This window comes from Rhinatrema bivittatum, chromosome 5 (assembly GCF_901001135.1).
Source record: "Rhinatrema bivittatum chromosome 5, aRhiBiv1.1, whole genome shotgun sequence".
Lineage (NCBI taxonomy): Eukaryota > Metazoa > Chordata > Amphibia > Gymnophiona > Rhinatrematidae > Rhinatrema > Rhinatrema bivittatum.
Genome location: NC_042619.1, coordinates 338,046,997 through 338,063,753, shown reverse-complemented (window position 1 = coordinate 338,063,753; position 16,757 = coordinate 338,046,997). Strand labels below are relative to the sequence as shown.

The following is a 16,757-nucleotide window of genomic DNA, read 5'->3' as shown; positions in this document are numbered from 1 at the left end:
TTGGTCTTCTGCTTGGTCGTTTTACCTTTAACCACGCCCACCCAGTTGATTGACAGAATGGAGATAAATTTGTTTAGTAAAAGATAGGTTCTTAATAACATTAAAATTTTATCTTTTTTAAGCGTCAGATTATTCTATACATTTTTGATAACATTTAAACAATTTTTAATTTTCCATATTTTTATCTTTTTGGTGCCAAAATAGCCCTTTCAAAATGGCGGACCAATAGCGTTTAGATAGATAACAGTAGAGACTGTATTCCTAACGATGAATCGCAAGGTAAAGAATCTTTCCATTCTATGATTTTTTAAGGAATGTTTGATGCATGCAATATGCGACAAAAATTGGTTTGTAGTAGACTTTGTAATTTACAGTAAGCTAGTTGTTTGTCTCCTTGCGTTTTCTAAATAAGGTTCTTTGAGTTTAAGCGCTGTATATATGCCTTTGCCACATCGTTTTGAGACTAACATTCAGTGCGCTGATATGCTTTCGCTCTCATGCCGCGGTACATAAGCAATAGTTTTGCATGAAACCCCGCGGTTTGCTGATAAGATTTTGAGTCAAAGCATTATATTAACACATAATTTTCCCTGCACTTTTTAGACTGGGAATCAAAGTGCTTACGGTCAGGCGTACAGCCGTGCTCAGCAGTCCTATTTATGGGCTTTTTTTCAATGTTTAACCATAGTAAACACAATGATATTTGCATTTTTTGGTTTTTATAAACTCATAAATTGTTTTAGATTTTAATTAAATGATCGGATGGGTTTACATTTAAGTTGATAATGATTTGGTGTTTTTTTTTACTTATAAGTTTTTCATTTATAAGCCTTCTTACAACTATTTGCTCAATACCCATTTTTTAAGCCACTTTGTCCTTTTTTTGAAACCAGTTTTTCCAGACCGCATCCATTATATTTCACAGTATAGTTGGTTTACACATTTTACAAAGCATAAATTAATATTTGAAGTTCATTTTTAATATCATGCTGGTCTAATATACTATTAGTTTCATGCTTACATTAGAATGCTGAGTAATATTGCAACAAAATGAGTTAAACCATTAACACAGTTGGTATTTTTGGAAGGTTCATTGTCACATGGGAAATAAGGATATAGGTTATCATTTAATAAGAGATTATAAAGGTTTATAATTAATGTTTTGTATTTTTTATAGTTGTTTTGCATTGCTGACATACAATTACTTGTTGCTTGATGACACTACATCATTGTGTTTCATTCAAGACCTTGAATTGTCTAAGGTAAATAACTGTTACAGAATGATGTGATCTGTATTTTCTGTACACTTAATGGGATGCAATCATTTTGTTTGGTTAAATGTGATGTCACCTTTTTATAATATTCATAATAATTTACAATAATTACTAACATTTTATGTACAATTGGTACACAAGTTTTTTGGTAGTCACCTTATTTGCTTATAATTTTTTACTAGGCAATAGGAATTATGGGTTTATTGATTGTTTTATTATATGGTTTTGTTTATAGCCCCTGAGGCAGCGGCTGTTGAGCTGCGAAACTCGGCTTGAGTCGGGCAGTTTTATGAATACGTCCTCTACTTTAATAAACATTTGAAAAAGATCAAGGCATCTATTCTTTTGTGTTTAACTGACGGCCATTATAGATCGCCTACCTCTTGTTTTCTGGGACCATACCCGGATCAGTCCAGACTGCTGGGTTTTGCCTCCCTTCCAGCAGATGGAAACAGAGAAAAACTTGAAGAGCACCCCCTCTTAGTACGGTGTGCTACCTGCATCCCCTACAGTATTTCTGTCTCCAGCAGATGAAGGTGGCAGAACCTGCGGTCCTGATCTGATATTAAAAGAAAAAATAAAATAAATAGATCAGAGAGAAGCTTTTCGGATGTGGAGGAGAGAACATTTCCATTACCTGCTGAGATATCCCCGGGGGTGAAGGACTCAATCCCAGCCCATACGGGGGCCTCTGACGCTGAAACCGGAAGTGACATCAGTGAGGCGCGGCAGGCGTGAGGCGAATAAAATCGGCCACACAGCGGCACGCGCCTAAGGGGCATGCAGCTTAGTTTTAAGAACTGGGGAAAAAAAGTTTGGAACATAAAGAAATTCCTCCACCTCTGGTAAGTTAGAAGTTATAATTAAAGTTATATAGTTAATACTATTGAATTTCTTTGTCCACTATCTGCCTCTGTTATAAGAAGACCCAAGCTTTTATATGGTACATATACTGAGATACATAGTGGAATTTATACTTTCCTAAAAGACTTTCTATAAGGGAAAATTATGCCTCATAGTGTCAGGAAACGCAGGGCAAAAGAGAAGGCTAGCCCTGAAACCTCCCTTACCTCTGAAGTATCAGGACCTATGGATGCCCACATTGTATGAGGAGGAAAGGAATCGGGAGTGCAGTCGCTGAGGCCAGAGAGTTTGGGATATAACTCAGACTCCTGTGCCTGACTCTGACATCATGCTTTCCCCGTTCATGAGAGAAGCGCCGGCAAACCCTGCTACACTTATGAGGATAGGCTGAAGAGGTTAGGGCTGTTCAGCTTGGAGAAGAGACGGCTGAGGGGGGATATGAAATGTCTGTATGCCAAAGCCAGAAGTCTAAGTTTGCCAGCAGTCCAACTAGGGGTGAACAAGAATGGGTTATTGGACATGACTCTTCGACTCCTGTTATCACCACATTAAGATATTCATTACAAAGGCCGGTAGAAATAACTTTGGAATCTTTATGGCTAGCAATAGAAGGTTTGGGGAATTTTATAGAAAATAAAATCTTTCCTATAAATTTTTCCCATCAGAAAAAGATTTTTTTCCATCAGAAAAATATATATAAATCTTTTCCGTCAGAAAAAAATCAGCAGAACCAGGGGTCACGATTTGAAGCTCCAGGGAGGAAGACTCAGAACCAATGTCAGGAAGTATTTCTTCACGGAGAGGGTGGTGGATGCCTGGAATGCCCTTCCAGAGGAAGTGGTGAAGACCAGAACTGTGAAGGACTTCAAAGGGGCGTGGGATAAACACTGTGGATCCATAAAGTCTAGAGGACGTGAATGAAGAGTGGGTGGCTCGTAGGAATGACGGCTATTACCTGGAGATAATACCCTTATTCAATAAACATACACACGGTTAATGCGACTCCAACATTGCTCTAAGACTCCAACATTGCTCTAAGCTTCAACAGCAAGAGGAAATGTGGAAAAAAGGATTTGCATTCACAAAAAAGTGGGGAGGAGCTTGCTTGTTACGGCAGTTACTACTCCAAACCAAATAAGCCTGATACTTCACTTTCAATGCATATCCAGCATAGCTCTTTGCTTCAACGGCAGGGAAGAAAGACTGATACTTCACACATTTCCAGCATAGCTCTCTCCTTCAACGGCAGGGGGAATGAAGAAAAGTGGATCTATATACAGACAACAACCAACAAGGACTGAATTACATAGTCTGGGTAAACAAATAAGCATGGGTGTAGCTTGCTTATTGCGGCGGTTACTATCACAAACCTAATCACACACAACATAACCAACAACTAACCACCATCTGTTAAATAATTACTCTGACAACTCCATTACAGATAACGTTTAACCCCCTATTATTTATAATGATGATATTCAATATTTAATTGCAAGCCTAATAGGCGTTGATATTTGAAGTTGGCTATAAGCAACTCAGTACCGATGTCATAATCCAACTATAGCTTTTACCTTCACTGTTACACTGTTTTATTCCAACTATTACTTAATTCGGAATATGCGCCATAACTTGCCTCACGATGTTATATAAGTTGATATAAGTTATTTAAGTTGATCCATATCTTGTTTTTCCTTAACCTTGTAATTTACTATGGATATCAGTTGCTTCCTTAATTGTAATATGTTGTTTTTCCTGTAAACCGGAGTGAAGGCATCTAGCTAAACTTCGGTATATAAAAGCAAATAAATAAAATAAATACCCCTAACTAATTAGTCTAGATATTTCACTTAGATGCAGTTCCAACACTGCTCTCTGTATTGATGGTGGGGGTGGAAGGGAAATAGAACCAAAAGGTTGCTAAGAGCCAGGAGTAACAGATAAGTATGAGAGAAAAAAAAAAACTGCGAAACTTGCTGGACAGACTGGATGGGCCGTTTGGTCATCTTCTGCTGTCATTTCTCTGTTTCTATGTAAATGATGTGAGTAAAGATCATGAAACAAGAATTCAGGTAATGGAGAATTCTATTAAAAGTGTTTTACATCAGAATACAGAAATGAAATATTCTGTTAATGCAAATAGGATATCTCAAGAATCCTTAATGAAAGATAATACGAAATTATTAAATAAATTGGAGAATATGTAAAATACGTTAAAGACAAGGAACCTTAGATTTGTCAACTTTCCCAAACTTCCACACATCTCCCCAAAAGAGATGTATAGAAAGTATTTGATTGAGATTCTTAAGGTACCCAAATAAGGTGTTCTGGTGGTGAGAATTTTTTATTTACCACAAAGAAAAAGGATATAGAAGAGATAGGGGAAGGTCAAAAATCTGAAAGAATATTATCAGATTTAAATGTAACAGAGAATTGTCAGATTCTAGTATAGCTGAAAAAAGTATGTTAATTGTTATGTTTGCTCTAGAGATGGATAGAGAATGGATATTTAAATTGTATTTCAAATATCGTTTGAATACTTTCCTGAATTTACAGGTGAGGATATTTCCTGATGTGTCTAGAACGACACAAAAAAAGAGAACAATTTCTGTTTTTGAGATCACAGGCCCAACGAATAGGGGCCAGTTTTCTACTGAAGTTCCCTTGTAAATGTCATTTGAAATATAAAGGGTCAACTTATCTTTTTTTCTTACCATCTCAATTAACCCAATTTCTTTCTGTTAAGGATATAATACAGGAAGTTGAAAAAGTCTAATGTCCAGAACCATTCAGGTCCCCTAATTGGCTGTGACTATCCCTCCTCAGGAAATATTCCTCCCTTCAGTTGGAACATAAAGGTTTGGATAAGTTCTTGGAGGAGAAGTCCATTAACGGCTATTAATCAAGTTTACTTAGGGAATAGCCACTGCTATTAATTGCATCAGTAGCATGGGATCTTCTTAGTGTTAGGGTAATTGCCAGGTTCTTGTGGCCTGGTTTGGCCTCTATTGGAAACAGGATGATGGGCTTGATTGACCCTTGGTCTGACCCAGCATGGCAATTTCTTATGTTCTTATATGTCATGATTTTCTTTAAAAACTTTGTGTAAGAAGAAGGGTGATTGTTATGTATTGGATCTTCTTTTAGTATAGAGGATCTCAACTTTTATGAAGTATGACAAACGGTTAAAGAGTTTTGATCTTAAATGATGCAAATTGTTTTTCTTTAATACTTCATATGATCCAATGTCAGGAATATTATCTTGATATGTAAAATTAAAAAGCATAATAGAAATAAAATTAAAAAAAGATAGAAATTTTTCCCTACTGCACATCAGGTGTGATCAAGCAAGTTTAAAAAAAAAAAAAAAAAAGAGGAAGGAGTTTTTGAAGTGCTGTGGCTCCCAGAGGGGTAGGCAGGTCCTAGGGGGACCATCACTCCTGGTTGCAGGCTGAGCTTAGGGATTGGTAACCCAGACACAAGTTAGAGAAGTAGAGGACTTCCATGCCTGCAACAGAGTAGATATGACATCCTCAGGATACTCTTTTTCTCAATTGCCTTCTCTCATAAGCCAGGCTGCTAGACAAAAGCGATTCGCCTGATCGAAAAATTCCAGACCCTGACACAACAGGTTTGGAAGGTGACCTAGGCACAGAGGTCCATCCACAGCCAGGTTGACTAGGTCCGCAAACCATGGCCTTCGGGGCCACTGAGGAGCCACAAAGATAACTGTCCCTGGGTGAGTCTCTATTCTTCTCAGAATCTTGCCCATGAGAGGCCATGGAAGAAACATGTAAAGCAGAACGTTGCGGGGTCAAGGAAGGACCAGGGCATCTACTCTTTCCGCCCCATGCTCCCTTCTCCGACTGAAGACACGCGGTGCCTTTGCATTCCTCAGAGTCGTCATCAAGTCCAAATGAGGAATGCCCCACCGAAGAGAAATGAGCGTCATTGCTTCCAAAGACAACTCCCACTCTCCTGGGTCTAGACATTGCTGACTTACGGGCCGATACAGTAAGGGGCGGTAGAAAGAGGTGCGTTAGTGCCCGGCGCACCCGCGTTTGCCGCACGCACAGTTCGGATCACCTACTGCTCGATACTGTATTTAAATGGCATGCAAATGCAAGCCGCGTCCAACGCGCGTCCATGAAGCGCAATCCATTTTACTGTATAGGCGCTATTACAGATTTAGAGCGAGATTCCCCTCACGCTAGAGAATTGCAGCTTCTGGATATGAAACAAGTTCTCATGTGTTACCTTGAGGTCACTAATGCTTTTCAATGTATTATTCACTATGATGCCCAGATCTTTTTCCTGGGTGGTAATGCCTAATATGGAACCTAACGTTGTGAAACTACAGCATGGGTTATTTTCTCTATATGCAACACCTTGCATTTGTCCACATTAAATTTCATCTGCCATTTGGATGCCCAGTCTTCCAGCCTCGCAAGGTCCTCCTGCTGCAATTTTTCACAATCCGCTTGTGATTTAACTGCTCTGAATAATTTTGTATTATCTGCAAATTTGATCAACTCACTCGTCTAATTCCTTTCCATATCATTTATAAATATATTGAAAAGCACCAGTCCAAGTACAGATCCCTGAAGCACTCCACTGTTTACCCTTTTCCACTGAGAAAATTGACCATTTAATCCTACTCCTTTTACTGTCTTTTAACCAATTTGTGATCCACGAAAGGACATTACCTCCTATCCCATGACTTTTTAGCTTTATTAGAAGCCTCTCATGAGGGACTTTGTCAAACGCCTTCTGAAAATCCAAATACACTACATCTACCGGTTCACCTTTATCCACATGTTTATTAACCCCTTCAAAAAAAAGTGAAGCAGATTTGTGAGGCACAACTTGCCTTGGGTAAATCCATGCTGTCTGTTTTCCATTATATGCTCTGTGGTTTTGATCTTTAGAATAGTTTCCACTATTTTTCCCGGCACTGAAGTCAGGCTCACTAGTCTATAGTTAGCCAGATCGCCCCTGAAGCCTTTTTAAATATTTGTGTTACATTGGCCATTCTCCAGTCTTAAGGTACAATGGATGATTTTAAGGATAGGTTATAAATTTTAACAAATAGATCAGAAATTTCATTTGTTAGTTCCTTCAGAACCCTAGGGTGCATTCAATCTGGTCCAGGTGATTAGCTACTCTTTAGTTTGTCAATCTGGCCTACTACATCTTCCAGGTTCACAGTGATTTTGTTCAGTTCATCTGGCTCATCACCCTTGAAAACCATCTCCAGAACTGGTATCTCCCCAACATACTAATTAGTAAACATAGAAGCAAAGATTCATTTAGTCTTTCTGCAATGGCCTTATCTTCCCTAAGAGTCTCTTTAACCCCCTCGGTCATCTAATGGTCCAACCAACTCCCTCTCAGGTTTCTTGCATCGGATATATGTTTAAAAAAAATATATGTATAAGTGTTTGCCTCTATGGCTAACTTCATTTAAAATTCTCTCTTAGCCTGCTTTATCAATGTTTTACACTTAACTTTACAATGCTTATGCTTTTTCCTGTTTTATTCAGATGGATCCTCCCAATTTTTGAAGGATTTTTTTTGGCTAAAATAGCCTTTTCACCTCAGCTTTTAACCATGCCGGTAATCATTTTGCCTTCCTTCCACCTTTATTAATGCGTAGAATACATCTGGACTGCGCTTCTAAGATTGTATTTTTAAACAATGTCCGCACCTGTTGTACGCTTTTAACCTTTGCAGCTGCACTTTTCATTTTTTTCTAACTATTTTCCTCATTTTATCAAAGTTTCCCTTTTGAAAATTTAGTGTTAGAGCTGTAGATTTACATATTGTCCCCCTTCCAGTCATTAGTTCAAATTTGATCATGTTATGATTGCTATTGCCATGTTGCCCCACTTCTGTTACCTATCTCACCAAATCCTGCATTCCACTAAGAATTAAATCTAAAATAGCTCCTTTTCTCGTTGGTTCCTGAGCCAATTGCATCATGAAGAAGTCTTTTATTCCATCCAGGAACTTTGTCTCTAGCATGTTCTGATGTTATATTTACCCAGTCAATATTGGAGTAATTGAAATCACCAGTTATTACTGCACTGCCCAATTGGTTAACTTCCCTGTTTTCTCTTAGCATTTCATCTTCTGTCTGTCTATTTTAGCCAGGTGGACAATAGTATACTCCTATTGCTATACTCTTACCCAACACACATGGAATTTCTACCCATATAGATTCTACTGAGCATTTAGTCTCTTGTATGATCCTTATCCTGTTGGACTCTATACCTTCCTGGTCATAAAGTGCCACACCCCCACCAAGTTGATCCTCCCTATCATTGCTATATAATATGTAACCCATTGGTTATCCTCTTTCCACCAAGTCTTTGAGATGCCAATTATGTCTATCTCATCATTCACTGCTAAATACTCTCTCTCCTATCTTACTTCTTAGACTTCTGGCTTTGGCATACAGACATTTCAAAGTGTGTTTTTTGTTTGTATTAACAACCTGCTTTTCAGTTGATAGGGATAATTTGGAATTTTTTTAGCTCAGATGATTCTTTACTTATAGGCACGTTGCTTTTATTGGAACCTCTATGCCTTAACTCTCTTGTTTCATTAGTATCCTTCAAAGATACATTCCTGTGAATCATGCACTGCTGAGTGACTATTGGCTTTCCCCCATGTTCTAGTTTAAAAGTTGCTCTATGTCCTTTTTAAAAGTTAGCTCCAGCAGCCTGGTTCCACTGTGGTTAAGGTGGAGCCCATCCTATCAGAAAAGTCTCCCCTTCCAAAGTTCCCCAGTTCCTTACAAAACTGAATCTCTCTTCCTTGCATCATCATCTCATCCACGCATTGAGACTCCTCTAGCAGATGGAAACAGAGGACACACTTTTTTCTGTGACATCATCAATATATAGGATGGTGCTGTCAAAGGCCAACAGATAATGGTTATGGTCACAGCCTTCTTGCAATAGGAGGATATTTCAGTTCTTCCATACCTCTAAACTTCTGACTGTCCTTACAGGAATGCCAGTTGGTCTCCATCAGGGTGATGCAAAGTCCTAGAAGACTTCAGATGGTTAGTTAACTTAGCAAGGAGCAACCTATTTTATTCTAGGACTCGAATATCTAGGAACTCATTTTGGTTCCAGAGTCAGCCACATTTTTCCTGTTTCAGAGTAGACTGGCCATTTTCATGGTTCAGGTACAGGATTGTTTTTCCCCAGAGAGCCCCCAAGGCTTGGAATTATATTCAGGGTTCCATGGCAGCCAGATTAGCTTTCTTTCCATGGGGCAGGACTTATAGTGGCCTCTGCAGACCTCACTGTTGTGTTGCTGGTTTCTGCAATTGTAGGACTATGAAGTTTGTCTTCTCCTTTCCATGATCATAAAGGAGAACCTATCTTGATGGGAGCCCCCTCCCGAATCTTTCAAAGGGAATGAGTGTAGAACCGCCTCCGTGAACTGTGCTCATGTTGGATGCAAGCTTGATGGGCTAGGGAACCCACTATCAAGATAAAGTAGCTCAATGTCTCTGCTGCAAACCAGGGATATCAGGTTAGCCCTGCTGCAGTTTCTCTCCTTATTGAAAGAGACAGCAGTTCAGGTGCTCTCAGATGCCAAAGTAGTAACTTCTGTGAATAGGCAAGGGGCAACCGATAGGCCAGTGGTGGCTAGAGAGGCAAATCTGTTGTTTCATTAGACGAATGGATCATTCCTATTTGAAACAAGTCTATAGTTTAGGTGTTCTCTCACTTCTCTACTGCAAGTGAAGTCTACAGTTAATGCTTTCCATAAATTACAGAACCTCCATAGGCTGACACCTTATTTAGAACATACTTCATCTGATCTGCAGGTGTTGGTTTCGATTGGTATGGACCTATTGTAATCCTATTTATATTTGTTTACCTGTTTCTATCATCTCTGTATTACAGTCAGTACAAAATGCAGCTGCCAGACTCCTTAAGGGGAAATGACAAATGACTTTGTTGCCAGTGTTGTCTTTATTACTTGTTACTGCCCCATGCATGGCGAATCCGGTTTTAAGTTTCTAAACATTGTTTTTTCACAATCTTGTGGAGAAGAAACGAGCCATTTTATATTGTTTCTGTGCTAAAATTTTATGTAGCTTTCAAGAAGATAGATCAGTGAACCTTCCCTACATGGATGCTTTGGTGACTCACAAGAATTCTAAGGCCATCAACTTCTTTACTTTATTTTGGTAAAGATTGAGTCCTTTTTAGATATCTAAGTCGTTAATTCAATTTCGTAAGTCTGACAGATTATTTTTTCTATCTGGGGACCTCAGAAAAGTGTGAGGTAGCTTCCAAGTTGTCTTGTCAGCTTATTTCTGAAGGGTTAGCAGGTTCCAGAAGCCCTTTGTGCTCATTCTATGATGGTGTAAGTTATTTTCTTGTGCTGAGAATTTGTTTGTAAGGTAGCCACTTGGTCTTCCTTACATTCTCTCATGGAAAACTACAGGTTGGATTGATGGACAACCCAAGGAAGAGGCAGCTATGGGACAGGCATTTTCAGAGTAGCTCTGTATTCTGCCCACATTAGAATGAGCTTGGGTAGTTCCCATGTGACTGGACTGGTATAGCAGGTTGATAAGGAAGCAGAAATTTCTTGAAGATTTGCGTGGAAGGTTCATTTCTGAGGTGGGGTGGGAGGGAGTTCCATAGAGAGGGGCTGGCAACAGATATGGCTCGCTTTCGGGTGGAGGAGAGGTGCGCTGCTTTGGAGTTGGGAACAATGAGGAGACCGGTGTCCGAGGATCTGAGAGATCTTTGTGGGGTGTACGGTCGAATGGCAGCATTTAGCCAGTTCATCTCATTGTTGTTTATTTTTTTGTGGATGAGGGTGAGGGTTTTATATTGGATTCTTTGGTTAATGGGAAGCCAGTGTAGTGCTTTGAGTGTGGGGGAGATGTGGTTGCATTTCTTTATGTTCATGATGGATCTGGCGGCGACATTTTGCAATACCTGCAGGGGTCTGATGGAGGATTCGGGGAGTCCGAGGAGTACTGTATTACAGTAATCAAGTTTGGAGAAGATTATTGTTTGAAGGACAGTTCGATAATCATGGGTGTGTAGAAGGGGTTTAAGCTTTTTCAGTGTTTGTAGCTTAAAGAAACCATTTTTCACCAGGTTGGAGATGTGGTGTTTGCATACTTCAAATGAAATTCAAGGTGAGCTTTCTTGAGTAATGGCTTTCTTCTTGCCACCCTACCAAACAGGCTAGATTTGAAAAGTGCTTGAGATATTGTTGTCACATTGCACTCTTTGACAAGTCTTGGCCATGGAAACCTATATTGCTTTTAATAGTACTACATTTCACAGAAGTTGCATCTCAACTCTACTCCAATTTCAGTCTTGTCCCAGCTTACCTTCATTTATTTTTTTTTTCCACAGGCAATTCGACTGATTCAGGCCTGCGTTGATGTGCTGTCTAGTAATGGTTGGCTCAGTCCTGCTTTAGCAGCCATGGAGTTGGCACAGATGGTCACTCAGGCCATGTGGTCGAAGGATTCGTATCTGAAACAGCTGCCACACTTCACTTCTGAGCACATTAAGCGTTGCACAGACAAGGTAAGAAATGGTAACTTCACCTAGACTATGCCCTCCCACCCCAGGGCTATAAATGACCCAAAAGCTAATTCTAGCTCTCATGTAAAGGGTACAGTCTCTCTGCGCAAATGCTTTCACTCTGTGTATTCTTGGTGCTGTTTTCTTGAAGGATGTGTCTTCTCTTTGCAGCTTTCTCGCTCACTGCTGTTCTCTTATTTGGGAAAGGGTATTGTGTGACTGTCAATGCTTTTTTTGTGCTATTTTCTTAGTTTGAGATGGTGTTGATGATCTAGTGCTCTCTGGTCCTTGTTATCCTCTTTGTTGGAGCTGCTGTCAGTGTACAGTGCTCACTCTCTGTGCATTGATTCTTTGTGCAGGGCGTTGAGAGTGTCTTTGACATCATGGAGATGGAAGATGAGGATCGCAGTGCCCTACTCCAGCTATCTGATGCACAGATTGTGGATGTAGCACGATTCTGTAACCGTTATCCCAATATTGAGCTGTCCTATGAGGTGGTAGAAAAGGATGCCATCTGCAGGTAAATGGTGGAGAGCAATGAGTTTATCCTGGTGAGTGCTGCAGAGGCTGGGACAAAAGCAAGGGGCAGGGTTGACAGAAATAGCAGTGGGGGAGGTTTTAGGAGTTCAAGAGCTAGGGGAAGGTGCTTTAAAGCCAGTGGGGAGCAGGCATAGATACTCAAGAGCTGAAGGAGTAACAGTTTCTGAACAGAGGTAGGATGGCAGGGATATACAGCACAAGAACTGTAGCGGGCTCAGTGCTAGGGGGTAAGAAGAGCCAGGTGATAGAGGGACAGGGCCTTGCTAAAGGTAGGAAAATGGCTATTTCTGATGAGTTAGGGTAGAGTTAAGGGATGAGTCTGATATGAGATGTGTGAGGATACTTCTGTATGTGCTTCTCTTTCTCAGTGAAGAGCAGAGGTGATGTATGTGTTCCAGTGGAGACAGATGTGCAAGTGTGGGCAGTACAGCATTGAGGATTGGGAATGTGGTAATGTGAGGGGAGATGACCTCTGTGTGTATCTTAGTGGGAGCAGATGTGCTGATGTGTGCTGTTCAGCAGTAGGATTGGGATTATATTGGTCAAGCTGACTCTTGTGTGCACCTATTCCTTTCAGCGGGGGTCCAGTAGTGGTGCTGGTACAGTTGGAACGAGAAGAGGAAGTGACTGGACCTGTTATAGCTCCCCTCTTTCCTCAGGTACGTACAGCCACAAAAGAAGCACCTGTGGTGGGCTGAGTTTGCCTTGCATCACTTGTGTGTAAATGTCAGTTAAGCTGTACTGAGAAGAGCCCATGAGCTGCTGAAAACAGGGATGGGAAGGAATTGGGTTTAGTTACTTATACATACGTTGAAGTATTTGACAGCCTCTTGCCTGGGTGGGACACATGTCTAATGCTTTCAAGGTGTAGTTCAGAAATACGACAAGCCGAGCATATCGCCACCAAGACCATGGTCTTCAACGTTACCAGGTGCAGGGATACACTGCATAGCAGCCAAAAAGAAGGCCCTGCTAAAACTAGATTAAGATTCCCCAGGGAAACCGGCCACCGTAAGGGTGGTTAGAGGTGTTTAACCCCTTTTAGGAAACAGGCCAGTCTGGATACACCGACAGGCGGGTTCTGTTCACCTCGCCTCTGAAACAGGAGAGAGCTGCTACTTGGACCTTCAAGGAGTTAAGGGATAACCCTTTATTCAGGCCATCCTGTATAAATTGCAGAACCAGAGGGATTTTGGCCATCCAAGGGACAATCCCATGTTCCTCGCACCAGGCCTCAAATATTTTCCAGAACCACACATGCTAAGGACATCGAGAACTTCTGCGCGCGGAGCAAGGTGGAAATTACTGCCACCGAATATCCACGTTTTATCAAGCGAGCCCTCTTAAGGGCCAGACCTTAAGACAAAACAGAGTCGGGTCCTCATGAAGGATCAGACCTTGTTGGAGCAGGTTCCTGTGCGGAGGATGGCATGGGGGGGTCTCCACCAAAAGCCTTTACATGTCTGCATACCATGGGCATCTGGGCCAATCCGGAGCCACTAGAAGGACTAGTCCCCTCTGGTGCTCAATCTTGCGAATGACCTTGCCCAGCAGAGGCCATGAAGGAAAGGCGTACAGTAAATCTTCCTCTGGCCAGGTGTTGATCCCCACGGATCGCTGATCTCTTCTGCAACTGAAGAATCAGGGAACCTTCACATTGTGAGATGTGGCCAGCATGTTGATGAATCTTTTTTTTTTTTTTCATTTATACTTTATTCAGATTTATACTTTATTCAGATTTTTAACAAATTTTTTCACATTTGCAAAAAATCAAGAAAATGACTTTAGTACATTGAAAAAAGAAAATCTTAACAAAATTGTCTGTACCTCAGCAATAAAGTCCCCAATAATGGGAGGATATACAAAGATATTTAACCTAAGTTAATTACAGGAAATAGTATATTAATATACATTCAGAGACAAATTCCATTCTTTTCCTACAATTCTCACCCCTGCTCTTTATCAGTCAAAAATACCTCAAGGTGGGTAGGTTCCAAAAAAATAAATTTATTTTTTTGAAGAACAACTAGACACTTGCACGGGAATTTAAGATAAAAAGATGCTCCTAACGCCAGAACCCTTGCTTTTAATACCAAACATTATTTGTGACGTAACTGTGTGTTACGAGCAACGTCAAAATTTGAAATAGACAAAATTTCAGTTAAATATTTCTTAAGTAATTCGAATGCGGATAACAGTCTGGTTATCGGGAAATTAAGAAATCTTAAATTTCTAGAGCGATTTTCATTCTCTAAGGTTTCTAAATGACGATGAATTACTAAACTATCTTTAATAAAAGAATTACTAGCTACTTGAAAAGTTGCTGACTGAGCATTTATAACCTTAATATTTTCATCTAGAGTATTTAGTCTACTCGTATGCTGTTCTATCTTACTATTCATTTTTACAATATCTTCCTTAAATTGCGATGTAGAAGTAGTTAAGGTTTTCTTAACATCAATAAGTACCTTCCAAATATCACTTAAGGTAACATTTTGTGGATCTAATAACTCCATATTCATATCTCCCTTTAACATTATTTCCTGAGGTGGTAATACACCCGGCCCAACTTGTATATCAGCATTTTCTATACTCCCGGGCAAAACATTACTAACTGTCCCCCCAGTCCCCTGTACCATAGATTGCTGGTTAGACCTCAAAATCTCCATCGACGCCTGGGGTGATTGTAGCGTGGCAGGACTCTCTGGTGAACCTGATGAGAAAGAAATCTCTGGGATAGAATGTCTTTCAAACTGTCCTAATCGCCTTAACACATGGGAGTCCATGGGACCTCTTGTTGATACTACTCCCGGAGAAGAAGTTGTAAACTTTGTCTTTCTTTTCCTGCCCATAAATTAGGGTAGGCTTAAGACAAAAAGAAAAACTTTAGAAGGGGCGCGCGGCTTTGGCCGCGCACCGGCGGCTGCACACCGCCACCCTTCTGGTTTTATCGAGAGTCCCATCGCCACTAGATGTCAGCAGGGTCGGCAAGAGGTTAGATGTTTCTCAGCTCTCTAGGCCCCCTGGTCTCAGTTAGGGTTCCCTTCGCTGTCCTTTTGCCTTCCTATCTCCCGAGAGGCACGTCTCACTGATTCCTCCCATGTTGATGAATCTACCAGGCAATCTACCAGCAACTGAAAGGCTCTGGCCGACAACGTCCATTCTCCTAGAGCGAGACACTCTCTGCTTAGAAAGTCTGCTCTGACATTGTCTTTTCCTGCGATGAGGGAGGCCGAGATCATCTGTAGGTTCAATTCCACCCATTCCATAAGGGGATCTATCTCCAGGGATGCTTGCTGGCTCTTGGTTCCTCCCTGGCAGTTGATGTAGGCTACTGTTGTTGTGTTGTCTGACCCTGAAGCCTGTGGCTGAAATGTAGACACGCTAATCTGACTGCCCGGGCTTCCAGGCGATTTATGTTCCAATGCGCCTCTTCCTTGGTCCAATGCCCCTGGGTCACCAGTTCCTGATAGTGAGCTCCCCACCCTCAGAGGCTCATATCTGTCTTGAGAACTAGCCAGTCTGGTGGGGACAGGCTTATACCCTTGCTCAGGTGAGCTTACTGCAGCCACCACTGAAGCCGAGAACATACTTCCATCGGTAGGTGTAGGCGAATTGAATAGTCCTGGGACAGCGGGTTCCAATGTGACAGCAGGGAGCATTGGAGTGGATGCATGTGTGCCCTTGTCCATGGAACTACCTCTAGGGTTGATGCCATCAGACAGAGGACCTGAAGATAGCTCCAAACCTGACACATCTTCATTATCCTCAAGGGTGGAAGGAAGACCTTGTCCTGTTTGGTGTTGAACCAGATACTCTAAGGACTGGGAAGGCTTGAGACAGCTCTTGTCCATGTTCACGACCCAACCAAGCTCCTGAAGCAGGGACATCACCCTGTTGGTCACCTGGAGGCTCTCTTCTAACGACTTTGCCCAGATCAACCAGTCATCCAAGTATGGGTGCACCAGGATTCCTTCTTTCCTCAGTGCCCCTTCCATGACCACCATAATTTTGGAAAATGTTCTGGGAGCAGTGGCCAGTCCGAAGGGCAGCGCCCAGAACTGTTAATGGCAGCCTAGCACTGCAAAGTATAGGAAATGCTGGTGATCTTGTCAGATTGGAATGTGAAGGTAGGCCTCCGAGAGGTCCAGGGAAGTTAAGAACTCCCCCGGTTGTACGGCCATTATGACAGAGCATAGACTTTCCATGCAGAAATGAATTACTCGTAGATGACAGTTGATGCTTTTGAGGGGTCCAGGATGGGGTGAAAGGAACCCTCCTTGGGTACAATGAAATAGATAGAATAGCACCCCATATTTTCCTGGGGCGTGGGTACTGGAATTATAGCCCTCAAATTGAGGAGTCTTGTCAAGGTAGATTCCACTGCCAACTTCTTGTGTTGGGAATGGCACAGAGACATCATGAATATGTCCCGAGGGATGCTGTGAAACTCCAGCACGTAACCTCGTATATTATCCAATGTAATCTCGACCCTGCTGGTAGA

General features: G+C 41.3%; 1 protein-coding gene across 1 annotated transcript in view; it reads left to right on the top strand.

The window, feature by feature from the left end:
- The window catches only part of SNRNP200 (small nuclear ribonucleoprotein U5 subunit 200), a 915,618-nt gene that overhangs the window by 854,940 nt on the left and 43,921 nt on the right, over positions 1-16,757 (top strand). The window contains exons 41-43 of the mRNA XM_029604465.1: positions 11,540-11,716; positions 12,073-12,233; positions 12,831-12,912. Coding sequence (XP_029460325.1) covers positions 11,540-11,716; positions 12,073-12,233; positions 12,831-12,912 — 420 coding nt within the window. The remainder of the gene's footprint in view (positions 1-11,539; positions 11,717-12,072; positions 12,234-12,830; positions 12,913-16,757) is intronic.